Source organism: Prinia subflava, chromosome 8, assembly GCF_021018805.1.
Source record: "Prinia subflava isolate CZ2003 ecotype Zambia chromosome 8, Cam_Psub_1.2, whole genome shotgun sequence".
Taxonomy (NCBI): domain Eukaryota; kingdom Metazoa; phylum Chordata; class Aves; order Passeriformes; family Cisticolidae; genus Prinia; species Prinia subflava.
This window is the reverse complement of record NC_086254.1, coordinates 5,137,447-5,155,252: the sequence shown is the minus strand read 5'-3', so window position 1 is coordinate 5,155,252 and position 17,806 is coordinate 5,137,447. Positions and strand designations below refer to the sequence as shown.

At 62.1% G+C, this 17,806-nt stretch overlaps 4 protein-coding genes across 6 annotated transcripts; all 4 read left to right on the top strand.

Annotated features, from left to right (window-relative positions):
* Nucleotides 1-20: 20 nt before the first annotated feature.
* On the top strand, nucleotides 21-1,603 carry LOC134553123 (uroplakin-3b-like). Its single transcript, XM_063402475.1, has 5 exons — nucleotides 21-301; nucleotides 393-612; nucleotides 699-775; nucleotides 971-1,091; nucleotides 1,315-1,603. Exons 1-5 carry the CDS (start codon nucleotides 34-36, stop codon nucleotides 1,598-1,600), a joined length of 972 nt encoding a protein of 323 aa, XP_063258545.1. The 5' UTR covers nucleotides 21-33; the 3' UTR covers nucleotides 1,601-1,603.
* A 142-nt stretch (nucleotides 1,604-1,745) lies between these two features.
* On the top strand, nucleotides 1,746-5,137 carry LOC134553122 (uroplakin-3b-like protein 1). 2 transcript variants are annotated; one of them, XM_063402474.1, is made up of 6 exons: nucleotides 1,746-2,067; nucleotides 2,626-2,772; nucleotides 2,862-3,093; nucleotides 3,182-3,258; nucleotides 3,568-3,697; nucleotides 4,950-5,137. In XM_063402474.1, exons 1-6 carry the CDS (start codon nucleotides 1,761-1,763, stop codon nucleotides 5,038-5,040), a joined length of 984 nt encoding a protein of 327 aa, XP_063258544.1. In that variant the 5' UTR covers nucleotides 1,746-1,760; the 3' UTR covers nucleotides 5,041-5,137. The 2 variants fall into 2 exon arrangements, with proteins under 2 accessions (XP_063258544.1, XP_063258543.1); XM_063402473.1 differs by lacking the exon at nucleotides 4,950-5,137 and adding an exon at nucleotides 3,814-4,101.
* Nucleotides 5,138-6,087: 950 nt separating this feature from the next.
* On the top strand, nucleotides 6,088-15,733 carry LOC134553120 (ras GTPase-activating protein 4-like). Its single transcript, XM_063402468.1, has 20 exons — nucleotides 6,088-6,240; nucleotides 10,364-10,420; nucleotides 10,819-10,932; nucleotides 11,213-11,274; nucleotides 11,392-11,521; nucleotides 11,795-11,876; nucleotides 12,026-12,157; nucleotides 12,235-12,326; nucleotides 12,564-12,687; nucleotides 12,778-12,931; nucleotides 13,258-13,322; nucleotides 13,499-13,611; nucleotides 13,680-13,866; nucleotides 14,104-14,241; nucleotides 14,346-14,669; nucleotides 14,746-14,883; nucleotides 14,958-15,093; nucleotides 15,167-15,287; nucleotides 15,380-15,438; nucleotides 15,549-15,733. The coding sequence occupies exons 1-20, from the start codon at nucleotides 6,176-6,178 to the stop codon at nucleotides 15,668-15,670; spliced, it is 2,415 nt and encodes an 804-aa protein (XP_063258538.1). The 5' UTR covers nucleotides 6,088-6,175; the 3' UTR covers nucleotides 15,671-15,733.
* A 151-nt stretch (nucleotides 15,734-15,884) lies between these two features.
* POLR2J (RNA polymerase II subunit J) lies at nucleotides 15,885-17,733 on the top strand. 2 transcript variants are annotated; one of them, XM_063402483.1, is made up of 4 exons: nucleotides 15,885-16,323; nucleotides 16,472-16,561; nucleotides 16,652-16,826; nucleotides 17,443-17,733. In XM_063402483.1, exons 1-4 carry the CDS (start codon nucleotides 16,271-16,273, stop codon nucleotides 17,476-17,478), a joined length of 354 nt encoding a protein of 117 aa, XP_063258553.1. In that variant the 5' UTR covers nucleotides 15,885-16,270; the 3' UTR covers nucleotides 17,479-17,733. The 2 variants fall into 2 exon arrangements, with proteins under 2 accessions (XP_063258553.1, XP_063258552.1); XM_063402482.1 differs by having other exon boundaries at nucleotides 16,652-17,484.
* The last annotated feature ends 73 nt before the right edge of the window (nucleotides 17,734-17,806 follow it).

The following is a 17,806-nucleotide window of genomic DNA, read 5'->3' as shown; positions in this document are numbered from 1 at the left end:
CTGGGGGATCCCCACACCAGTGCTGTCCCCCTCATGCTGGCACCTTGTGACAGCCGCTGTGCCAGCACTGGTGTGGATGTGGGCTGGGGTCAGGCACTTGCTGGGCGGTGCAGAACAGGGGGGTCCCCTCGCTCACTGCCCACTCCCCCAGCCCGGCTGCCCTACGTGCCCCGCGTGTCCCCCATGGCCCTGCTGGGCAAGGTCACTGCCACCACCTTCGCGCTGGACAGGCCCTGCTGCGTCTTCGACGGCCACGCCGACGCCTCCGACGCCGTTTGGCTGGCGGTGGCCTTTGCCAACGGTGAGCACTCGCTGCTCCAGCACGTCCCCCCTGCGGCAGGGGGCACGGGGGACCTCACGGCAGTCACTCAGCCCCCATCTGTGCCGTGCAGCATCAGCCGCCTTTAGGAACCCCCAGTCCCGGGCTGACGTGCCCCCGTACAAGCAGCTGCCCACTGCCCGCTCCTACATGACGCTGGAGACGGCGGCGGCCGCGTATTCCTGCTCGGCACCCAGCCCGCCCGTCCTGCGGGTCGGGAGTGACACGGCGTGCAGGGACCAGGGCAGAGAGGACCCCTGCAACGGGCCCCTGCCCTCCCCGGGACCCTACAGGTAAGGCCAGAAGCCCCAAATCCCAGCTGGGGTGACGCCACCCGGGGCTTGCTCATCCCCCGGTATCACCGCCGCGCCCATCGCAGGGTGAAGTTCCTGCTGATGGGCAGCTGCGGCCCCAAGGCGGAGACGCGCTGGTCCGAGCCCATCCTCCTGCGCAGAGGTACTCGTGGCACTGCCACCCCCCCCCGCGGGTCCCCTGCACCCGCCTGCTTGGGGTGCTGGCACGCGGCACGGCATCAGCCCTGTGCCATCACCCCAAAACCTGCGGGGAGAAGAGATCCCCGCTCCCCACACCCGTCACCCCGCCCCCGAGCCCTCCGTGTCCCCTCACACCGCTCATCCCGCCTCCTTCCAGCCCTCAGCCCGAGCACCATCGAGCCTGCGCCCGCTCGCCGTGGCAGCACCGTGGTGGTCATCGCCTCCGTCCTGGCCAGCCTGGGGGCCGTGCTGGCCACGGCCGTGCTGGGAGCCCTGGGGTACGGGGGGCTGCTGGGGGGCAGTGTCTGCAGGGGCCTCAGAGAACATCCCAACTTGGCAACCCCATCAGCAAAGAAATAGAGACCTTGTTAACGTTGGAAAAGCCTTTTTATTGTTAAATTGGGGGTTTGCCGTAGTTTGCAAGAGAAAGGGCCCCTTGGGGGTGGCTGATGCAGAGACCCACAGACCCCACTTGATGCCTCTGCTTCTGTCTTCCTGCAGTGCCAAGGTGTGGGGCTCCCTGTGCCGCCGGGATTTGGGGACCGGCGCCTTCATCCGCAGATCCTACCGGACCCACCACATCCCCCCGGCCCCACCCCAGCCCCTGCACCCCGGCTGCAGCTGTAGCCCCCCAGGGCTGTGCTGCTCTGCCCCCCAACCCCCTGCTCCGTGTCAGAGAATCATGGAACAGTCTGGGCTGGAAGGCACTGTAAAGACCACCTCATTTCAACCCACCTGCCACAGGCAGGGACACCTTCCAGTAGACATGAACTGTCCCACCAAGTAAAATCTGATTTTACATCTGCAACTGTCTCCTCCTGGTCTTTGGTCACACAGGGTGGGACTGTGAAACAGGAGACCTCAAAAACCACGTGGGGCCCCGGCTTGGTGGCACTTGGTGTCGGTGTGGGGGGCACATTCTGTCACTGGTGGGGTCTGTGGGGCGCATGGCCACGGGATATCCCCTTCTGCCCATTGCCAGGGTGAAGCTGCCACCCACCCTTGCCACAGAGGCAGCGGTTCTCAGCACGCCTCGCCGGCGGGCGCTCAAACAAAACAAAGGCTCCCGGGGAAACGAGCCCAACCTGTTTGCCGCTGGGCTGCGGCCCGGGCAGGAATGTGGGCGGTTGGTGACCACAGGCGGGTCCCACGGGGACGCGGAGCCTCAGCGCCCGCACTCCCACCCTCGGCAGCCAGGCGTCCGCACCATGCTCCCGCTGCTCCTCCTGCTCCTGCCCGCGGCCCACGGCATCGGTGAGTCCAGCCACGCCACAGGGATGGGCTCGGGACGCCCCTTGGCACTGCGGGGATTCCCTGGGCACAGGCACCAGGACCTGCTGAGCCTAGAGGTGTAGGGCAGCTGATGCCCCCTCTATTCTGGATCCTGTTCTGGGTGTCACCTCTAGTCTCTGGTGTCACTGATATTGGTTGACTGGCACAGTGTGGGTTTCTCTGGAGGTCCCCACTGGACTGCACCAGAACCCCCTGAACATGGGGGCACAGGGCAGCTGATGCCCCAACCATTCTAGGTGTCACCCCAAGTGTCACCTGCCCTGATCCTCTGGGAGTCCTGCATGGTGTCCTCCCTGGCTGGGAGCATGGAGTGTCTTTGTCTCTTTTAACGTGTCTGATCCCAAACTGGGGCATGGGAGGGGAGCAGAGGCCCCACTGCTGAGATCCCAGGGCTCAGCTGCCTCCTGTCCCTGTCCCCATCCCGAGCCCCGCCACTGTGGCCGCCAGTCAGAGCCTCCATTTCGGGGCTGCAGTGGGGGATCCACACCCTCCACAGCACGCCCTGGCTTCTCACCGCAGCCCAGCTGGGGTACAGACCGGCCCTGACCAAGGACCCCCCTCTGGAGGGGCAGACGACCACCTCCACCTTCGTGGTGGACCAGCCCCGCTGCGTCTTCCAAGACTACGGCGATGCCGTCATCTGGCTGGTGGTGGCCCTGGACCAGGGTAGGTGGGAGCAGCCCAGGGCTGGGGGCGTGCAGGGGTCCCTGTGCCCCCCGCCAAGTCCCTCCTCACCGCCATCCCCATCCCTGCAGCCGCATCCACCTTCAACAACTCCGTGGCACCGGGGACTCCCGAGACCGCATTCCAGAGCTTCCCTGACCCTGTCCGTGCCTACATGACCCTCAACACCACCCTGGGCAACTACCCCTGCCCCAAACCCGCTGGGGACATCACGGTGCTGCGCGTGGGCAGCGAGACGAGCTGTGCCCAGGATGTGATGAGACCCACCTGCAATGGCCCCCTGCCCGGCCCCGGGCCCTACCGGTGAGCTGCTCCTGGGGACCTGCCCCCTCAAGGGCTCCAGCAGCCCCCCGGCTCACAGGGCTGTGGCCAACCTCCCTTCCCATCCTAGGGTGAAGTTCCTCGCCCTGGAGGGCTCTGTGCCCGTGGCTGAGACAGTCTGGTCGTTGCCAATCACGCTGAAGACAGGTACCACTGCTGGGGTGCTCGCCCAGCCCACAGCCATTGAGGGGGGATTTGGGGTGGTCCTGGGTGTGTGGGGTGGTCCCGGGTGTGTGGGGTGGTCCCAGGGGGCTGTGCTGGGCAACAGTGGTTTGGGGTGAGGGCTCCTGTGAGCAGCTGGGGAAACTGAGGTAGGGCTCTGCCATGGGTCTCATTTGTGTACGGTGGCACGTTGTGTTGGCACACACGAACACACTGTCAGCCATCTGGACCCCCTGAGCCATTCCTAGGCGTGTATCCTGCATCCTGCTCCCTCTCCTGCTGCTCTCTCCCCAGCCAAGCCGCCCAGCAGTGTCTCCACCACGGGCAGCGGGCACAGCGCCGACATGATCGCCATCACCACCATCCTGTCCATCCTCTTCGCCATCCTCCTGGCCGGACTGGTGGCCATGCTCTTCTTCTGGGGGTGAGTGCCACCACCAAGTCCCACCCAGGGTGCTGGACAGCAGGACCTGCGCCAGAGGGTGACGTTGTCATCCCTTGGTCTCCACCCTCATCCCTCACCCCGCCTTCCCTCCCCAGCTCGGACTCCTGCGGCAGCAGCAGCACCTTCAGCAAGCCGGAGTCGGTGACGGTGCGGCGGTACAACACCCACCACGTCTATGACCAGCCGGCCGCCCGGCTCTGAGCCCCCGCCGCCCCCGGCACCGCCGGCCCTCCCCCGTGCGGGGGTAAATGTGACCCGCAGCGCTCCATCCCTGCCACCCACGGGTGATGGGTGCCCCCGCCGCCGTGGGGACACGGCCGGAGCCGCCCGCCGGCACGGGGGCGATGGAGAGGGACATTAAAGGCTTTTCCGCATGCTCTGTGCCCGGCCTGTGCCTCCTGTTTGTGACTCCTCCATGGCTCCCGCAGCCCCCCGGAAAGCCCCACGGTCCCTGTACCGCCACTCTGAGCCCCAGAGCTGGGTGGGGAGAGCGGCTGTGCCGGGCAGGGTGTGGCCGGGGACGGTCCGGAGTGGGAGATGTTGTCACACCCAGTTTGGTCATCTTTGTCACCTGTGCCCACTTCGGATGGGGAAAAGTCCCCTGGGTGCAGGGCAGCGAGGGCAGCCTGACCCCCCCCAGTCCTGATGCTGGAGTGAGGGGCACTGAAATGCCCCGTGAGGGGTGGTGGGGATAGGGGGCTGTTTCTCCAACCCCCTTTATCCTACAGTGCTCTCTCCTTGGCCGAGCCCAGAAAGGGGCTCCCACACCCCGAGATGACCCCAATCCATCCCGGGTGCAGCTCGGGTTCCTCTGAGAGCCATGAGACCCCAGGAGGGGACCGGCACCCTGGGGTGTCTGATCCTGCACCGGGGAGTGTCCCTAATGCCAACCTGGGGGATGTGGGGGCTGATCCTGCATGAGATATTGGTCCCTGATCCCAGTCTGGGGGATGTGGGGGTTGATCCTGCACTGCTGAGGAGTGGGCAGGGGGAGGGGAAGCTGATCCTGTACCAGCGGCAGGAAGAGACCAGATCCATCATTCCTGATCCTACAGCAGGGCGTGTCTCTGATGCCTACCTCGGGGCTGTGGGTGCCCTGACCCTGCAGCCCGGGCACGATGAGACCCCTCTGGTGCTGGAGGCAATCCCGCTGTGGGTGGAGTCAGGGCAGGGGTGTGCGTACCTGTGTACATCACATCCAAATATTAAAATCCACGTTTTTCCCCCGCAGGCGCCACGCCAGGGGCAGCATCACGCTGACGCCCCAGCCCGGTCACAGCGCCCTTACGGGGTGTCCTTGTGCCGCCGGGGAGGGGTGCTAGCAGCCTGCCCCCCCTGCCGGAGCCGCCTCCGTGGAGCCCGGCCAAGGGAAATCAAGCAAATCCAGCGATTAACTCCTGCCGAGATCAGCGTGGGAGCAGCGGTTCCATCCGGCACACGCGGGTCCTCTCCGCCCCACGCCCCGTGCCCCGAAATAAAACAACTGCTTCGCCTGCAAGGGGCTTCGAGGGCTGCGGGGGGGTTTGTCGCCTGCCACGCGTGCGTTGCTGGAGGAGGGACATGTGGCCCCGACCGCCTGTGGGCTGCAGCCGGCACACGGGGAGGCTCCTGGGATGGCGGCGGGGTGCGCCTTGTCCCCTTGCTGTCCCCCTGTGCGGGGGAGGCAGAGGGGCAGCGCTGCAGGAACAGAGCAGTGTGTTCCCAGCGTGTCCCTGCAGTGTCCCCAGCGTGCCCCCGCGGAGAAAATGCCAAGGACCATGGTGGCCGGCACAGCCCTGGGGCGCAGCTGTGGGTGCCGGCTGAGCCCTCCAGCCCAGGTGGGTCCCGCCATGGGGGGGTTCCCCGCCCTTCCCTGGTGTTTAGGGCACCAAGCACCAGAAATGCACCTGTCCCCGGCTGTGCTGCAGCCGGGAGCTGCAGTATCTTCAAAACAAAAAGAAATTCAGTTTAAAAATCAACAGAGCCGTGGAGGTTTGGGGTGCAGAGCAGCGCTGCCCATGCTGCAGCCCCCCAGGCTCGGGGGGGCGCGGAGGGGTCGGGTGTGGGTTTGGTTCAGTCCCGGCGGGCGCCGGGCTGGGCAGGCTGGGGCTGCACCGCCCTGGAGCCACGGGCGGTGCCGGGGGCTGAGAGGCACCGAGGTGACAGAGGAGGGGACACAGAGGAGGGGACACAGCGGGGGGACCCCGCGGGACCCCGGCAGCGCGGGGAGCCCGGCCCCGCCCACCCCGCCCAGGCCACACCCCCTGGCCCACAGCCGATTGGATTGCCCAATGGGAGCCGCGGATGTGTTCTAGGCCACGCCTATTTCCCCGCCCCCGAGCGCTGATTGGCGGCCGCCGGCGCCGGCCCGCACATGGGCGCTGTACTCGGGGCCGCGGGTTCGAGGCCGCGCTCGGCGCCGTTTGGCTCCGCTCGGCTCGTCTCGGCTCCGCTCCGCTGCCCGCCCGCCCGCCCGCCATGGCCCGGCGCAGCGCCCTCTCCATCCGCATCGTGGAGGGCAGGAATCTGCCCGCCAAGGACATGTGAGTGCCCCCGCGGCGGCCGGGAGAGGTTCGGGGCGGGGGCATCCCGGAGGGACTCGCCGCGCTCCCAGGAGTGCTGCGGGGTGTCCCCCCAACAGGTCCCTGCTGGGGACACCACCCTCGGGGAGGCCTCAGAGCGCTCTCCCTGCTTTGGGGGCTTGCCCAGAATGGTTTGGGGGCCCCCAGCAGGGCATGCGATTTAGGGGCTCACCCCCAGGTGGCTTTAGGATCCCCTTTCGGGGTATCACCCCTTGGGGTGTTCCCTCCAGGATGGCTTTGGAGTCGCTCTGTATTTAGGATTCCCCCCAGGGTGGCTTTAGAGTCTCCCCCCGCCCAGCAGTGTGTTTACTTTAGGGGTTCCCTTCAGGGTAGACTTGGGGTACCCTCCCAGCAGTGCATCTACTTTGTGGGTTCCTCTAGGGCGGTTTTGGAATCCCCCTTGCTGTGTGGGTTCCCCTAGGGTGGCTTTGGGATCCCCCTTGCTCAGGGGGCTCCCTTCAGGACATTTTTGTGTGTCCCCAGCTGTTCTTAGCGCTTTGGGGGCTCCCTTAGGAATGCTTGGATCCCCCCCCCCCCCGATTTGGGGACATCCCCCGGGATGGGGTTGAGGTTTCCCCCCATGCTGTGGGATGGCCCCAGCAGTGTTTTGGGCACCCCAAGCTGTGCTCTCGCTTTGGGGGCCCCCCGGTGCTGCCACGGGGACAGGGCTGTTCCCACCACAGAGGGACCCTCGCAGGGACCCCCGGCCGCGCAGCCGGACCCGGCAGATCCGTCCCCAAGGAGCAGGGGCTGCCCCAGTGCGGTGCCCCCAGCCCCCGCTCCGTTCCCAGCCCCGGCCCCTTCCCACCTGGCTGAGGTGCGGGGGGCAGCCCTGGCCCGGGATTTTCCTCCCGGACAATCCCGGTGTTCTCCTCATCGCTCTCCTCCTCGTGGGGCGGGATGTGGGGACAGCACCGGGTGGCCCCAGCCGCCACCAAGGCAGCGGGAAGCTGCTGAGGAGCGCTCGGCAGCCGGAAAACCAGCAAAAATCCCTGCAGCCGTCATGGAAAAAGAGGATAAACAAGGAAAGAAACATGACTTTTTTTTTTTCCTTCTTCTTTATTTTTTTTTTCTTTCCTTCTTCTTTATTTTTTTTTCTTTTTTTAAATCCCGTGTGTCAGGGCCTGATTTTTAAATCCCTTGGCACAGCTCCCCGCCGGAGCTTGACCCAGCGCGGGCGGGCTCTGGGTTTTTCGGGAGGTCGGGATTTTGGGAGAGCCGCCGTGCCACAGCGCCCGGAGCGGAGCTTTCCGGACCGGTGCCTTTGGGACGTGGCGCTGGGCTGGGACAGAGGACAGGGAAACCCGAGCGCGACCTTGGCCGTGCCTGGCCCCGGCCCCCTCCCCGCTGCCCAGCGCCTCGGGGATCCGGTTCCCTGCCCTGGCACGGCTCTGGGGACCGCTGGTTTCCTCCGGGGAATTCCCTCTGCGGGGTGTCCCCGCTGCGCGGGCAGCTCAGACCCTGCTGCCAACAGCCAGGGGAGATGGAGCACCCCAAATCCCCACGGGGAACCCCCACGTCCCACAGGATTTGGCACAGGGAGTGACGAGAGCCCCCTCTCGCCCCCCACTGAGGCTGCCAAATCTTCCCCTCATCTTTATCCCAGGAAAGCAAGGGAAAGATTCTGCCTCTTTTTTTTTTTTTTTTTTTTTTTAGTGGTTTTTAATTTTTAAATTTACTTATTTAGTATTGATTTTTTGAACGTGACATTTAATTTATTTTATCTGAGTTTCTGGTTTATTGTTTATTTATATTATTGGATTCTTTTGATGCTAGGATAATAAATAACACCGATAATTTTTAATCTTTAATTTATTCTAATCTATTCCATTTTTATTTCATTATTTTAACTCCTTATTATTTCATCATTTATTTTTAAAATTATTTTTTCTTTCATTTTTGCCCTTTTTCCTTTATTTCTTCATTTAATATTTTTCTTTTATTTTTCTTTTATTTTTCTTTTATTTTTCTTTTATTTTTCTTTTATTTTTCTTTTATTTTTCTTTTATTTTTCTTTTATTTTTATTCTATTTTTATTCTATTTTTAATTTTTTATTCCATTTTTCTTTTATTTTTCTTTTATTTTTATTCTATTTTTAATTTTTTATTCCATTTTTCTTTTATTTTTCTTTTTTAATTATATTTTTCTTTTATTTTTTCTTCAATTTTTCTTCAATTTATCATTCTATTTTTTTCTTTCCTTTTCAGTTCTATTTTTTAATCTAAATTTTGATTCATTTCCTCACCACCCCCCAGGGCAGAGCAGCACTGCTGCCTCCACCAGTTAATTTTTAATTCCAGCCCTCCGCGGCTCCTTTGCTGCCGGAGGGGTGGCTGCGGGTTCCTTCCCCCTTCCCTCTTCCCCCAGTCCTGCCTGGGCTCATTTCCTCTTTCCAAAGCCCGGCCTTCCCCTTTCCAGCTCCTTCCCTGCCCCCTGCGTGCCAGGGTGGGTGCCCGAGGCAGCCCCGCACCCTCCGAGCGCCACCAATCCCTTGGCGACACCCCAGGACAGCGATGCTGTGCGGGCGGTGCCTTTGGGGCAGGGATTTCTCCTCATCCCAAGGCTGCGTCTGGCGCGGCAGCTCGGGCACCTCCCCCCGAGGGTGGATTCTGCCCATCCCGAGCTCGAATCCCTGGAAAACGCCGTGCCCGGGCTCTCTGCGTCCCGGAGACGCGGCTGTGCTGGATGTCCCCGCGCTGGGGACAAGGGTTCGCCGCGGCGTTGCCGGGCGCAGCTGGAGCGGGCGCTGCTCCCGTTCCGCCTGCCCGCTCCCGCCGTCCCCGGGGGTTTGCACAAGGCAGGGAACGCCAGCGATGCGCTCCGCTTAATGGCACTTCACCCTCGGCTGCTCAAAAATCCGCTCCGGAGGGCGCCGGGCATGGAACGGGAGCAGGAGGCGGAGAGCAGCTCCTGGCAACCTGCTGCATTCCAGCCCCGCGGGGCCGGGAGGAGGGAAGTGCCTGGGAGCAGGGATGTTGTTGTCGTGGTACCCGGGATGCACAGCCCAGAGAAATCCCTGCGGCCGTGTTTAACAGCGCAGGGAGGCCCCAAACCCCTTTCAGTCTCCCCCCAAACCCCTCTCAGTGTCCCTCAAAACCATTTCTCTCCCCTGCAACCCCTTTTGAATCCCCCAAAATTCTCTCACTCCCCTCTAACTCCTTCAGTCCTTCCAAACCCCCTCTGGATTCCCCAAAACCCTTTTAGTTGTCCCCAAAACCCTTTCAATCCCCCCAGCAGCTGCCTCTTGGCCTCCCTGGATTTGGGGTGTGGAAATCACTCAATGCCTGGGGTCCCCAGGCCCCCACCTGTGCACCCTCCCTTCCTCCAGGACACTCGTGGCTGGCTGACAGAGCCACTGGGATTGCTATTAATGAGTTATCCGTGCTCCAAGCTGCTCTGTGCCAGTGGGATGGGAGCCACAACCTTTCCATGACCTTGGCCAGCCCCCAGGTCCTGGCTCCTCTGTCCCTGGCCACCGTCCCCACCCCTGTTTCTGATGAAGCTGTAAAACCGTGATTGTTTTTTGGCAAGGGTGACTCGGTTGTCCCCAGGGAGGAAGCATGGTCAAAGCACGGTGGTGGCTGCCCTTCACACCCTCTGCATCCCTGGGGGTGTCCCTAGGGGTGTCCCCATCCCTGTGGGAGTGTGGGGGGTCTGGGGACACTCTGGGGCTGGAGGAGGCTGCTGTGGCCTCACTCCCAGGGTGTGAAATTGGGCTGGAGGTGCCCGAAGCTGTTTTGGGGAAAGGGTGGGTTTTGTTTGCTCCTTGCCTTCCTGTGTGGAAGAGGAAAAGCCACTTCTGGCAGCCAGCAGGACGGACACGGTCAGGGGGGAGTGTCCCCGGTCTGGAAGCCGGGCCGGGGTCACCCTGTGCTGGCAGCTGTGACCAAGGGCCCCGTGGGAGCCTTTGGCAGCCTCTGTGCCCAGCCTCACCCTCAGGGCTTTGTCTCCACAAGGTCTCCGTTCTGTGGGGGTTGTCAGGGCTGAAGGCTTTGGTCACTCATGGCCATGAGAGTCCTGTGGGTTGGGTGGTGGCCCGGCTGTGGCTTGTGGCACTGACAGAGCTGTGCCTTGTCCTTCCAGCACGGGCAGCAGTGACCCGTACTGCATCGTGAAGATTGACGATGAGGCCATCATCAGGTGAGTGCCCCACGTCCCTGGCTGGTCCCTCAAACTGCTGGAGCCCCAAACCTTGCTCCTGGCAGGTGTCCCCATCTGCTGCAGGCACATTATTGTTATGATTGTTGTTAAGATCATTATTTATTGATATTTATCATTCGTTATTATTCCCTACTTTGGGCTGGGGTGCTCCTGCAGACACAGAAGTGTCTTAACAGCTCATGGGCCCCTTCCCTTACACCCCACCCCTGTGTCTTGCCAGCCCAGAGCCACAAGACAGGACAAGGGCAGGGACAGACACTCGTCCCTGCCCCAGCTGAGGGTTCCAAACTCTGGGTGCTGCCCCCAGCCATGTGTCCCCAAAAGCTGGGGAGCAGCCCAGAGAGGGAGCCCTGTCACCAGTGCCACCTGCCCCACAGGACTGCCACGGTGTGGAAGACGCTGTCACCGTTCTGGGGGGAGGAATACGAGGTGCAGCTGCAGCCCGGCTTCCACAGCATCTCCATCTACGTCATGGACGAGGACGCGCTCAGGTGTGCTGGAGGCTCTGCTGGCTCTCCCTCCGTGCCTTTGGCTCCCTGCATGCTCAGCCCTGGTGCTGACACCAGAGAATCCACACCTGGCCACGCTGCCCTGGGCTTTGGGACACAGATGGGTGAAGTTATCTCCCAAGGGTATCGTCCAGCTGGCAGCAGAGGGTGGCTGATGTCCTCTGTGGGGACAGACACACTGTGGTGGATCCCCCAAAGTGAGGGCTGTCCTACCTGGGCACCAGTCCCATGCCGTGTCCTGCTTCCCACTTTTGTTTTCCAGCCGTGATGACATTATTGGGAAGGTCTGCATCACCCGGGACATGCTGGCAGAGCACCCCAAGGGTAGGGAAAAGAGTGGCTGGGGGGTCCCAGGAGGGACCCATCTCCCACCCCTTGGACAAGCCGGTCCTGAGGGGTTCCCCAATGACCTCTTTGTGGGGATCCCCCCTTTTCCCACAGGATACAGCGGCTGGATGAGCCTCAGCGAGGTGGACCCTGATGAGGAGGTGCAGGGGGAGATCCACCTGCGGGTGGAGGTGCTGGGCAGCCAGGGCAGCCGGCGGCTGCGCTGCTCCGTGCTGGAGGCCAGGTGAGAGGGGACACGAGGGTGACAGGGGCTGTGTGTGCAGCTGGGATGGGGGGTGAGTCTGAGCTGCTCCATGGTTCAGTTTTCCCTGGTGTATCGGGTCCTTTGGGTGCAGAGCATCCCCCTCATCACCCAGCAGGTGCTGGGGGTGCTGGGGCAAGGTCTGCTTCATCTGCAGGTCTTTGGGACATACAGCTTGAGATTTCCTGAGTGGGTGCCATGGGTGCCTGTAGGTATTTTGGGAGGTTGGGGGTAAATTTCCCCTCCTCTTGGCAGGGATTTGGCCAGGAAGGACCGGAATGGTGCCTCTGACCCCTTTGTCCGCCTGCGCTACAACGGGAAGACACAGGAGAGCACCGTGAGTGCAGCTTCCAACCTGCCAGGGGTGCAGGAGGAATCAATCCACGGGGAAGCCTGGAGCCATCCCTGTCCCCCAGCATCCCCAGCCTGCTGTCCCTGAGGGATACACCCACCCAGCAAGAGGGGACAAAGCTGCTGCCTCTGCAGGTGGTGAAGAAATCCTGTTACCCGCGCTGGAACGAGACCTTTGAGTTCGAGCTGGCCGAGCCCGCCGGGGAGAAGCTCTGTGTGGAGGTGTGGGACTGGGACCTGGTCGGCAGGAACGACTTCCTGGGCAAGGTGAGCCCCAAACCCTTTCAGTGCTGCTTGGTCCTGCCCAGCTGCACTCCCAGCCCTCTCCTGCCTTCCCCTCCCAGGTGGTGTTCAGCATCCAGGGTCTGGAAGCGGCCGGGCAGGAGGAGGGGTGGTTCAGGCTGTGGCCAGACAAGTCCAAGCCAACAGAGGACCAGTGAGTTTTGGCACAGGGTGCTGGGAGGGGTCCCAGTGCCCTCAGGGGCATTAGGGAGGGGGGTTTTCCTGGGAAGCATCATCACTTTGAAGGGGTAGCCTGGGATGTTGGGCCACCTTCTGCCTGGTGAAGTATCCACCCTTCCATCCACCTCTCCATCCACCCATCCATTCGTCCTTGCACTGACCCGTCCATCACTCTTCCATCCCTCCACCCACCCACCCCGTGCTCCTGCAGGCGCCGGGGCAGCCTGGGCTCGCTGCAGCTGCAGGTGAAGCTTCGGGACGAGACGGTGCTTCCCTCCCACTGCTACCAGCCCCTGGTGCAGCTCCTGTGCCAGGAGGTGAAGTCGGGGCGCCAGGTGAGGGGTCCATGCCCAGCCCTGCTGGAGCACCCACATTTCCCAGCTCTGTGCCGTGGGCTGTCCCCTGATGGTGCCTCTTCCCTCCAGGATGGCCAAGTGCACCTGGTCACCCTCCTGGACGAAACCACCACGGCCGAGTGCCGGCAGGAGGTCGCCATCAACTTGGTCAAACTCTTCCTGGGCCAGGGGCTGGTCAAGGAGTTCCTGGACCTGCTCTTTGAGCTGGAGCTGGCCAAGCCCTGTAAGATTGGAGTGGGGAGTGGAGCTGGAGGCTTCCTCATCATCTCCTGGGGCTGCAAAACCTCCAGGGCTTTTTGTGGGGATTTTTTGGGGGGTGATGGTTGAGGCTCAGCCATCACACCGTGGAATCTGTTGGGTTCATCCCAGCAATTCATGGGCTGAGGTTGGTGGAGGAGCAGGTGGTTTGGGGTTAGGAAATCCCCATAACCCCCATGGAAACGGCCAGGGCAGCAGGGCACAGCCCCTGGGAATGACCCCCATGACTGCAGCTGCCCAGGGATGACCTGTGGACATCCCCCAGGCCATGGACCCTCTCCTGTTTTGCAGGTGAGCCCAACACTCTGTTCCGGAGCAATTCCCTGGCCTCGAAGTCGATGGAGTCCTTCCTCAAGGTGCTACACCACCCAAAACCTGCTTCTCCCTGTTCCCAGGGGAAGAACTGGGAGGGCTGGCGTCCTTGTGCCTTTCCCTGGAGTTGGGAGGCTGGAGAAAACCCACTGGGTGACCCTGGGCGTGTCGAGTGCCAGATCTGTAGCCCATCGCTCTCCCCTGCGTGTCCCCTCGGCAGGTGACAGGGATGCCATACCTGCACTTTGTCCTGGGGCCCACCATTGCCCGCGTGTTCGAGGAGAAGAAATACGTGGAGCTGGACCCCGGCAAGGTGGAGATCAAAGACGTCGGGTAAGGCTCGTGGGGCGGCGGGTCAGGGGCGGCCCCGGGGCTGGCGGTGACAGTGACGGTGTCCGCAGGTGCTCGGGGCTGCACCGGGTGCAGACGGAGGGCGAGGTGATCGAGCAGGGGCGGCAGCACCTGCAGTCCTACCTGGGCGAGCTCCTGGACGCCATCGTCAGGTCGGCCCCGGCGTGTCCCCCCCTCATCCGCGCCGCCTTCCGCCAGCTCTTCCAGCGCGTCGGGGAGCGCTTCCCGCAGCACCAGGTCGGGCTGTGGCGGGGGACGGGCGGGGTCAGACAGGGACATCCCCAGGGGACAGGGCTCTCCGGCTGTGGTCCCCAGCTGTGGTCGGCGGGGTCCCCTCTTGGGCGGGGGGGGCAGCGAGCAGGGCCGCGCTGCGCCCGAGCAGCAGCCCCGGACAGCGGTGCAGTGCTGTTTGTGGGGCTGTCCCATGCTGCGAGAGACCCTCACGTGTGTTCCCCACGCCCTCGGTGGTCCCAGCACGCCAAATTTGTGGCTGTCACCAGCTTCCTGTGCCTGCGCTTCTTCTCGCCGGCCGTGATGACGCCCAAGCTGTTCCAGCTGCGGGACGCGCACGCTGACGCGCGCACCAGCCGCACGCTGCTGCTGCTGGCCAAGGTGCGACAGGGGACAGCGGGCCGGGGCTTTGGGGTGCCTGCGTGCTCCTTGTTGGGGACAGCAGGGTCTCCTGGGGGTGACGCTGCCGCCCCCGGGGTCCCCAGGCCATCCAGCTGGTCGGGAACATGGAGCCTGCGGCCGGGCGCGCCAAGGAGACCTGGCTGTCGCCGCTGGTGCCCGCCCTGCAGCAGGGCACCGCCCGCATGAGGGACTTCATCACCCGCCTGGTGGGCACGGAGGAGGACGAGGGCGAGCAGGAGGGCGAGGGGCGGCCGCTGGGGCCCCCCCCGGCCGTGGTGAAGGAGGGGATGCTCCTTGTGCACAAGACGCGGGGCAAGGGGCCGCTGCTCGCTGCTGCCGCCGGCAAGAAACTGCATTTCTGCCTCACCGGGGAGTCCCTCAGCTTCGGCAAGAGCCCCAGTGCAGAGGTAGGGGCGTCCTGGAGGGCAGGGCGGGTGGCAGCGGGGTGCCACTGACCCCCTCTCTGCGTGTCCCCTTCATCAGCGCATCGGTGCCATCGCCCTGGGCGACATCCTGGCGGCCGAGAAGGTGGAGGAAAAGAGCTTCGGCAGCTCCCACGTCATGCAGGTGGTCTACACGGCCGCGGGCGGGCAGCAGGAGACAGCCTACCTGCAGTGCAAGGTGCGGCGGGGACGGGGGCACAGCGCGGGCGGTGTCGCAGCGCGGGGTCCCCGTGACTGTCCCCGGTCCCGCAGTGTGTCAGTGAGCTCAACCAGTGGCTGTCGGCCCTGCGCAAGGCGTGCGGCAACAACCCCCGAGTGCTCCGCTCCTACCACCCCGGCGTCTTCCGCGGAGACAAGTGGAGCTGCTGCCACCAGCGGGACAGGACAGGTACGGGGAGGCGGCCCCGGAGACCCGCAGGGTGCTGGGGGTCCCCCCGTGTGGTGACCCCGCTGTCCCGCAGGGCTGGGGTGCGACCGCACCCGGCACGGCGTCACCCTGCAGGACTGGAGCGACCCCCTGGACCCCGCGGGGGAGGCTCAGCGCCTCTTCCAGCACCTGCAGGGCCTCCGGGGGACCCTCAGGTGAGTCCCTGCTGCCGGGACCCCCCCCGCCGGCCTCCCCTGCAGCCCCTTCTCCTCCCGCCAAGGGCCCGTCCCTCTGCTCCTCTCCCCAGGGAGAAGTACTGGGAGCTGCTGGAGCCGGAGGACGCCCAGAACGGCCCCCGGGGTGAAGGTGGGTTTGGGCTGGGGGGTTTGGGGGTCCTATTGGGGGTGTTCGGGCTGGGAGATGTCACAGGGGGCTGTGGTGGTTTGGGGTCTCACTGTCCCTCCCGTCTCCCGCAGACGCTGCCCTGCCCGAGGGGCTGAGCCGGCTCCTGGCGGTGCTGGGGGAGCTGGAGAGCTGCCACCGCCGGGCGCGGCCCCCGGAGCCCCCGGCCCCGGCCCTGCTGCAGCTGCAGACGTGAGGGAGCCGCTGTCCCCTCGTCCTCCCCTCGGGCCCAGGCAATAAAGGCACTTTGTACCCTGCAGCCCTGCCCCGTCTGTCTGTTGGGGATGGGGACGGCTCTGCTGGTGGCACCGGCGGTGCTGCTGGTCACAGTTACACTGGTGACATCTCCTGGGCTCCTGCTGGTGCCATTTCTGGTGGCTCTGCCTGATGAAAGCTCTGGTGGGGGTTCTCTTGGTGGCACTGGTGCCATCACTGGTGGGTTCCCTTGGTGGCCTGTTGTTGGCAGTGGTGGCATCCCATGGCCATGCTGGTGGCACCCCCGATGCCATCACCAATGCCCCTGCTGGTGCCAGCTGGTCACCGCGGCGGTGTCTCCAGTGGGGCCAGCGCTGATGGTGTCACTGGTGTGTGTGTTGTCCTCCTGCCACCGCCGGTGGCCGCTCGGATGCCCTGGTGCGGAGGCCACCCCTGTCGCCGCTGCTGTCCCCAGGCCGCGCTGGGGCCCTGCCTGCAGCGGGTCCTCCCGCCCGCCAGGGGGCGCTGTGGGGCCGCTGCGGGCACCGAGCGGGCGGAAGTGACGTAGCGGAAGCGAAGCGGCCGCCATAGCAACGGCGGGATGAATGCGCCTCCGGCCTTCGAGTCCTTCCTGCTCTTCGAGGGCGAGAAAAAGTGAGGGGATCCCCGGGGGGCGGCGAATTAAACCCTAATCAGACCGCGGGGAGCGGGGGGGAGGGAGGCCGGGCCTTTTCCCCCAGTCCCCCGCTGTTCCCTGGCCCGCACGGATCGATCACATCCCGGTATCCCCTCATTCCCCCAGGATCACCATCAACAAGGACACCAAGGTGCCCAACGCCTGCTTGTTCACCATCAACAAGGAGGACCACACGCTGGGGAACATCATCAAGTCGTAAGTTCAAGCGGGGAGCAAATTTCGGGGGAGGTTTGGGGCTTTCCCGCCCTTCATTTCTCTGTTTTGTTTGTTTTATTCCCGTTCCAGGCAGTTGCTCAAAGACCCGCAGGTGCTGTTTGCAGGGTACAAGGTCCCACATCCTCTGGAACATAAAATCATCATCCGTGTCCAGACCACCCCCGATTACAGCCCCCAGGAAGCGTTCACCAATGCCATCACCGACCTGATCAGTGAACTCTCCCTGCTGGAAGAGAGGTTCAGGGTAAGGCCACTTTTTTCCCTTAAAACTATTTGGGCTTGTAATTAATCAAAGGGATGGGGTCGTGTGTCTTAAAGCTGCTGGGTTTTAGGTTTATGAATTAATTCAAGCCACCCTCCTTGTGTGGTTCAGCTGCTGGCAAAGCATGGCAGAGCCTGGCTGCTCTGAAGTGATTTATTTTATTTTAATTTTAATTTTATTTTATTTTAATTTTATTTTATTTTTATTTTATTTAATTTTAATTTTATTTAATTTAATTTTATTTTAATTTAATTTAATTTAATTTTCACTTCTTCTGACAAAACTCTTGTGTTTTCACTTCTCATCGCTTCTGCTCACTTTATTTATTGATTTTGCCCCTGAATTTTGAGATCTAATTTACCCAAAATATTACTCAGACAAATTCAGGGAGCCTGTGACTGAGGTAGTTCCTGGGAAAAGGTACCAGGGCACCAAATTGTAAATAAGTTTTCATTTTAATTTCTGTATTATTTTTCTGGGTGCTGTAGAGATTTCCACTGTGGCTTGTTGTGATTCACAGGAGAGTCAGGAATGATTAAACATCCACCTCCAGCTCAGTAACAACTCTCAGCATGTGTATTTTTCCTTTTCTTTGCAGGTTGCTATTAAGGACAAACAAGAAGGAATCGAGTGAAACACCCCCTCTGGAGCAGGCTGTTACTCCTGAGGCAGAATGACGTGTCTGTTATGGGATGGAATATTTAAACCTCCATTCATGGCAAATATTTTCCCCCTTGTCCCACTTCTGTTTAATTTTTGACAGCAGCAGTATTTTGAGTTTGGGTTTGTTGGGGTTTTTTTTCACAGTGCAGACAGGCACTTTGCCACAAGGATAAATGTCATGTTGGATTTGGTGGATAAGTCATTAAAGTGATTTTTAGTTTTCTAATTGGAGCCTAAAGGTAAATATTTGTCGTGGGCTGTTGGGGAGGTTGTTGTGGGTACAATTCCTGCTCAGTGCC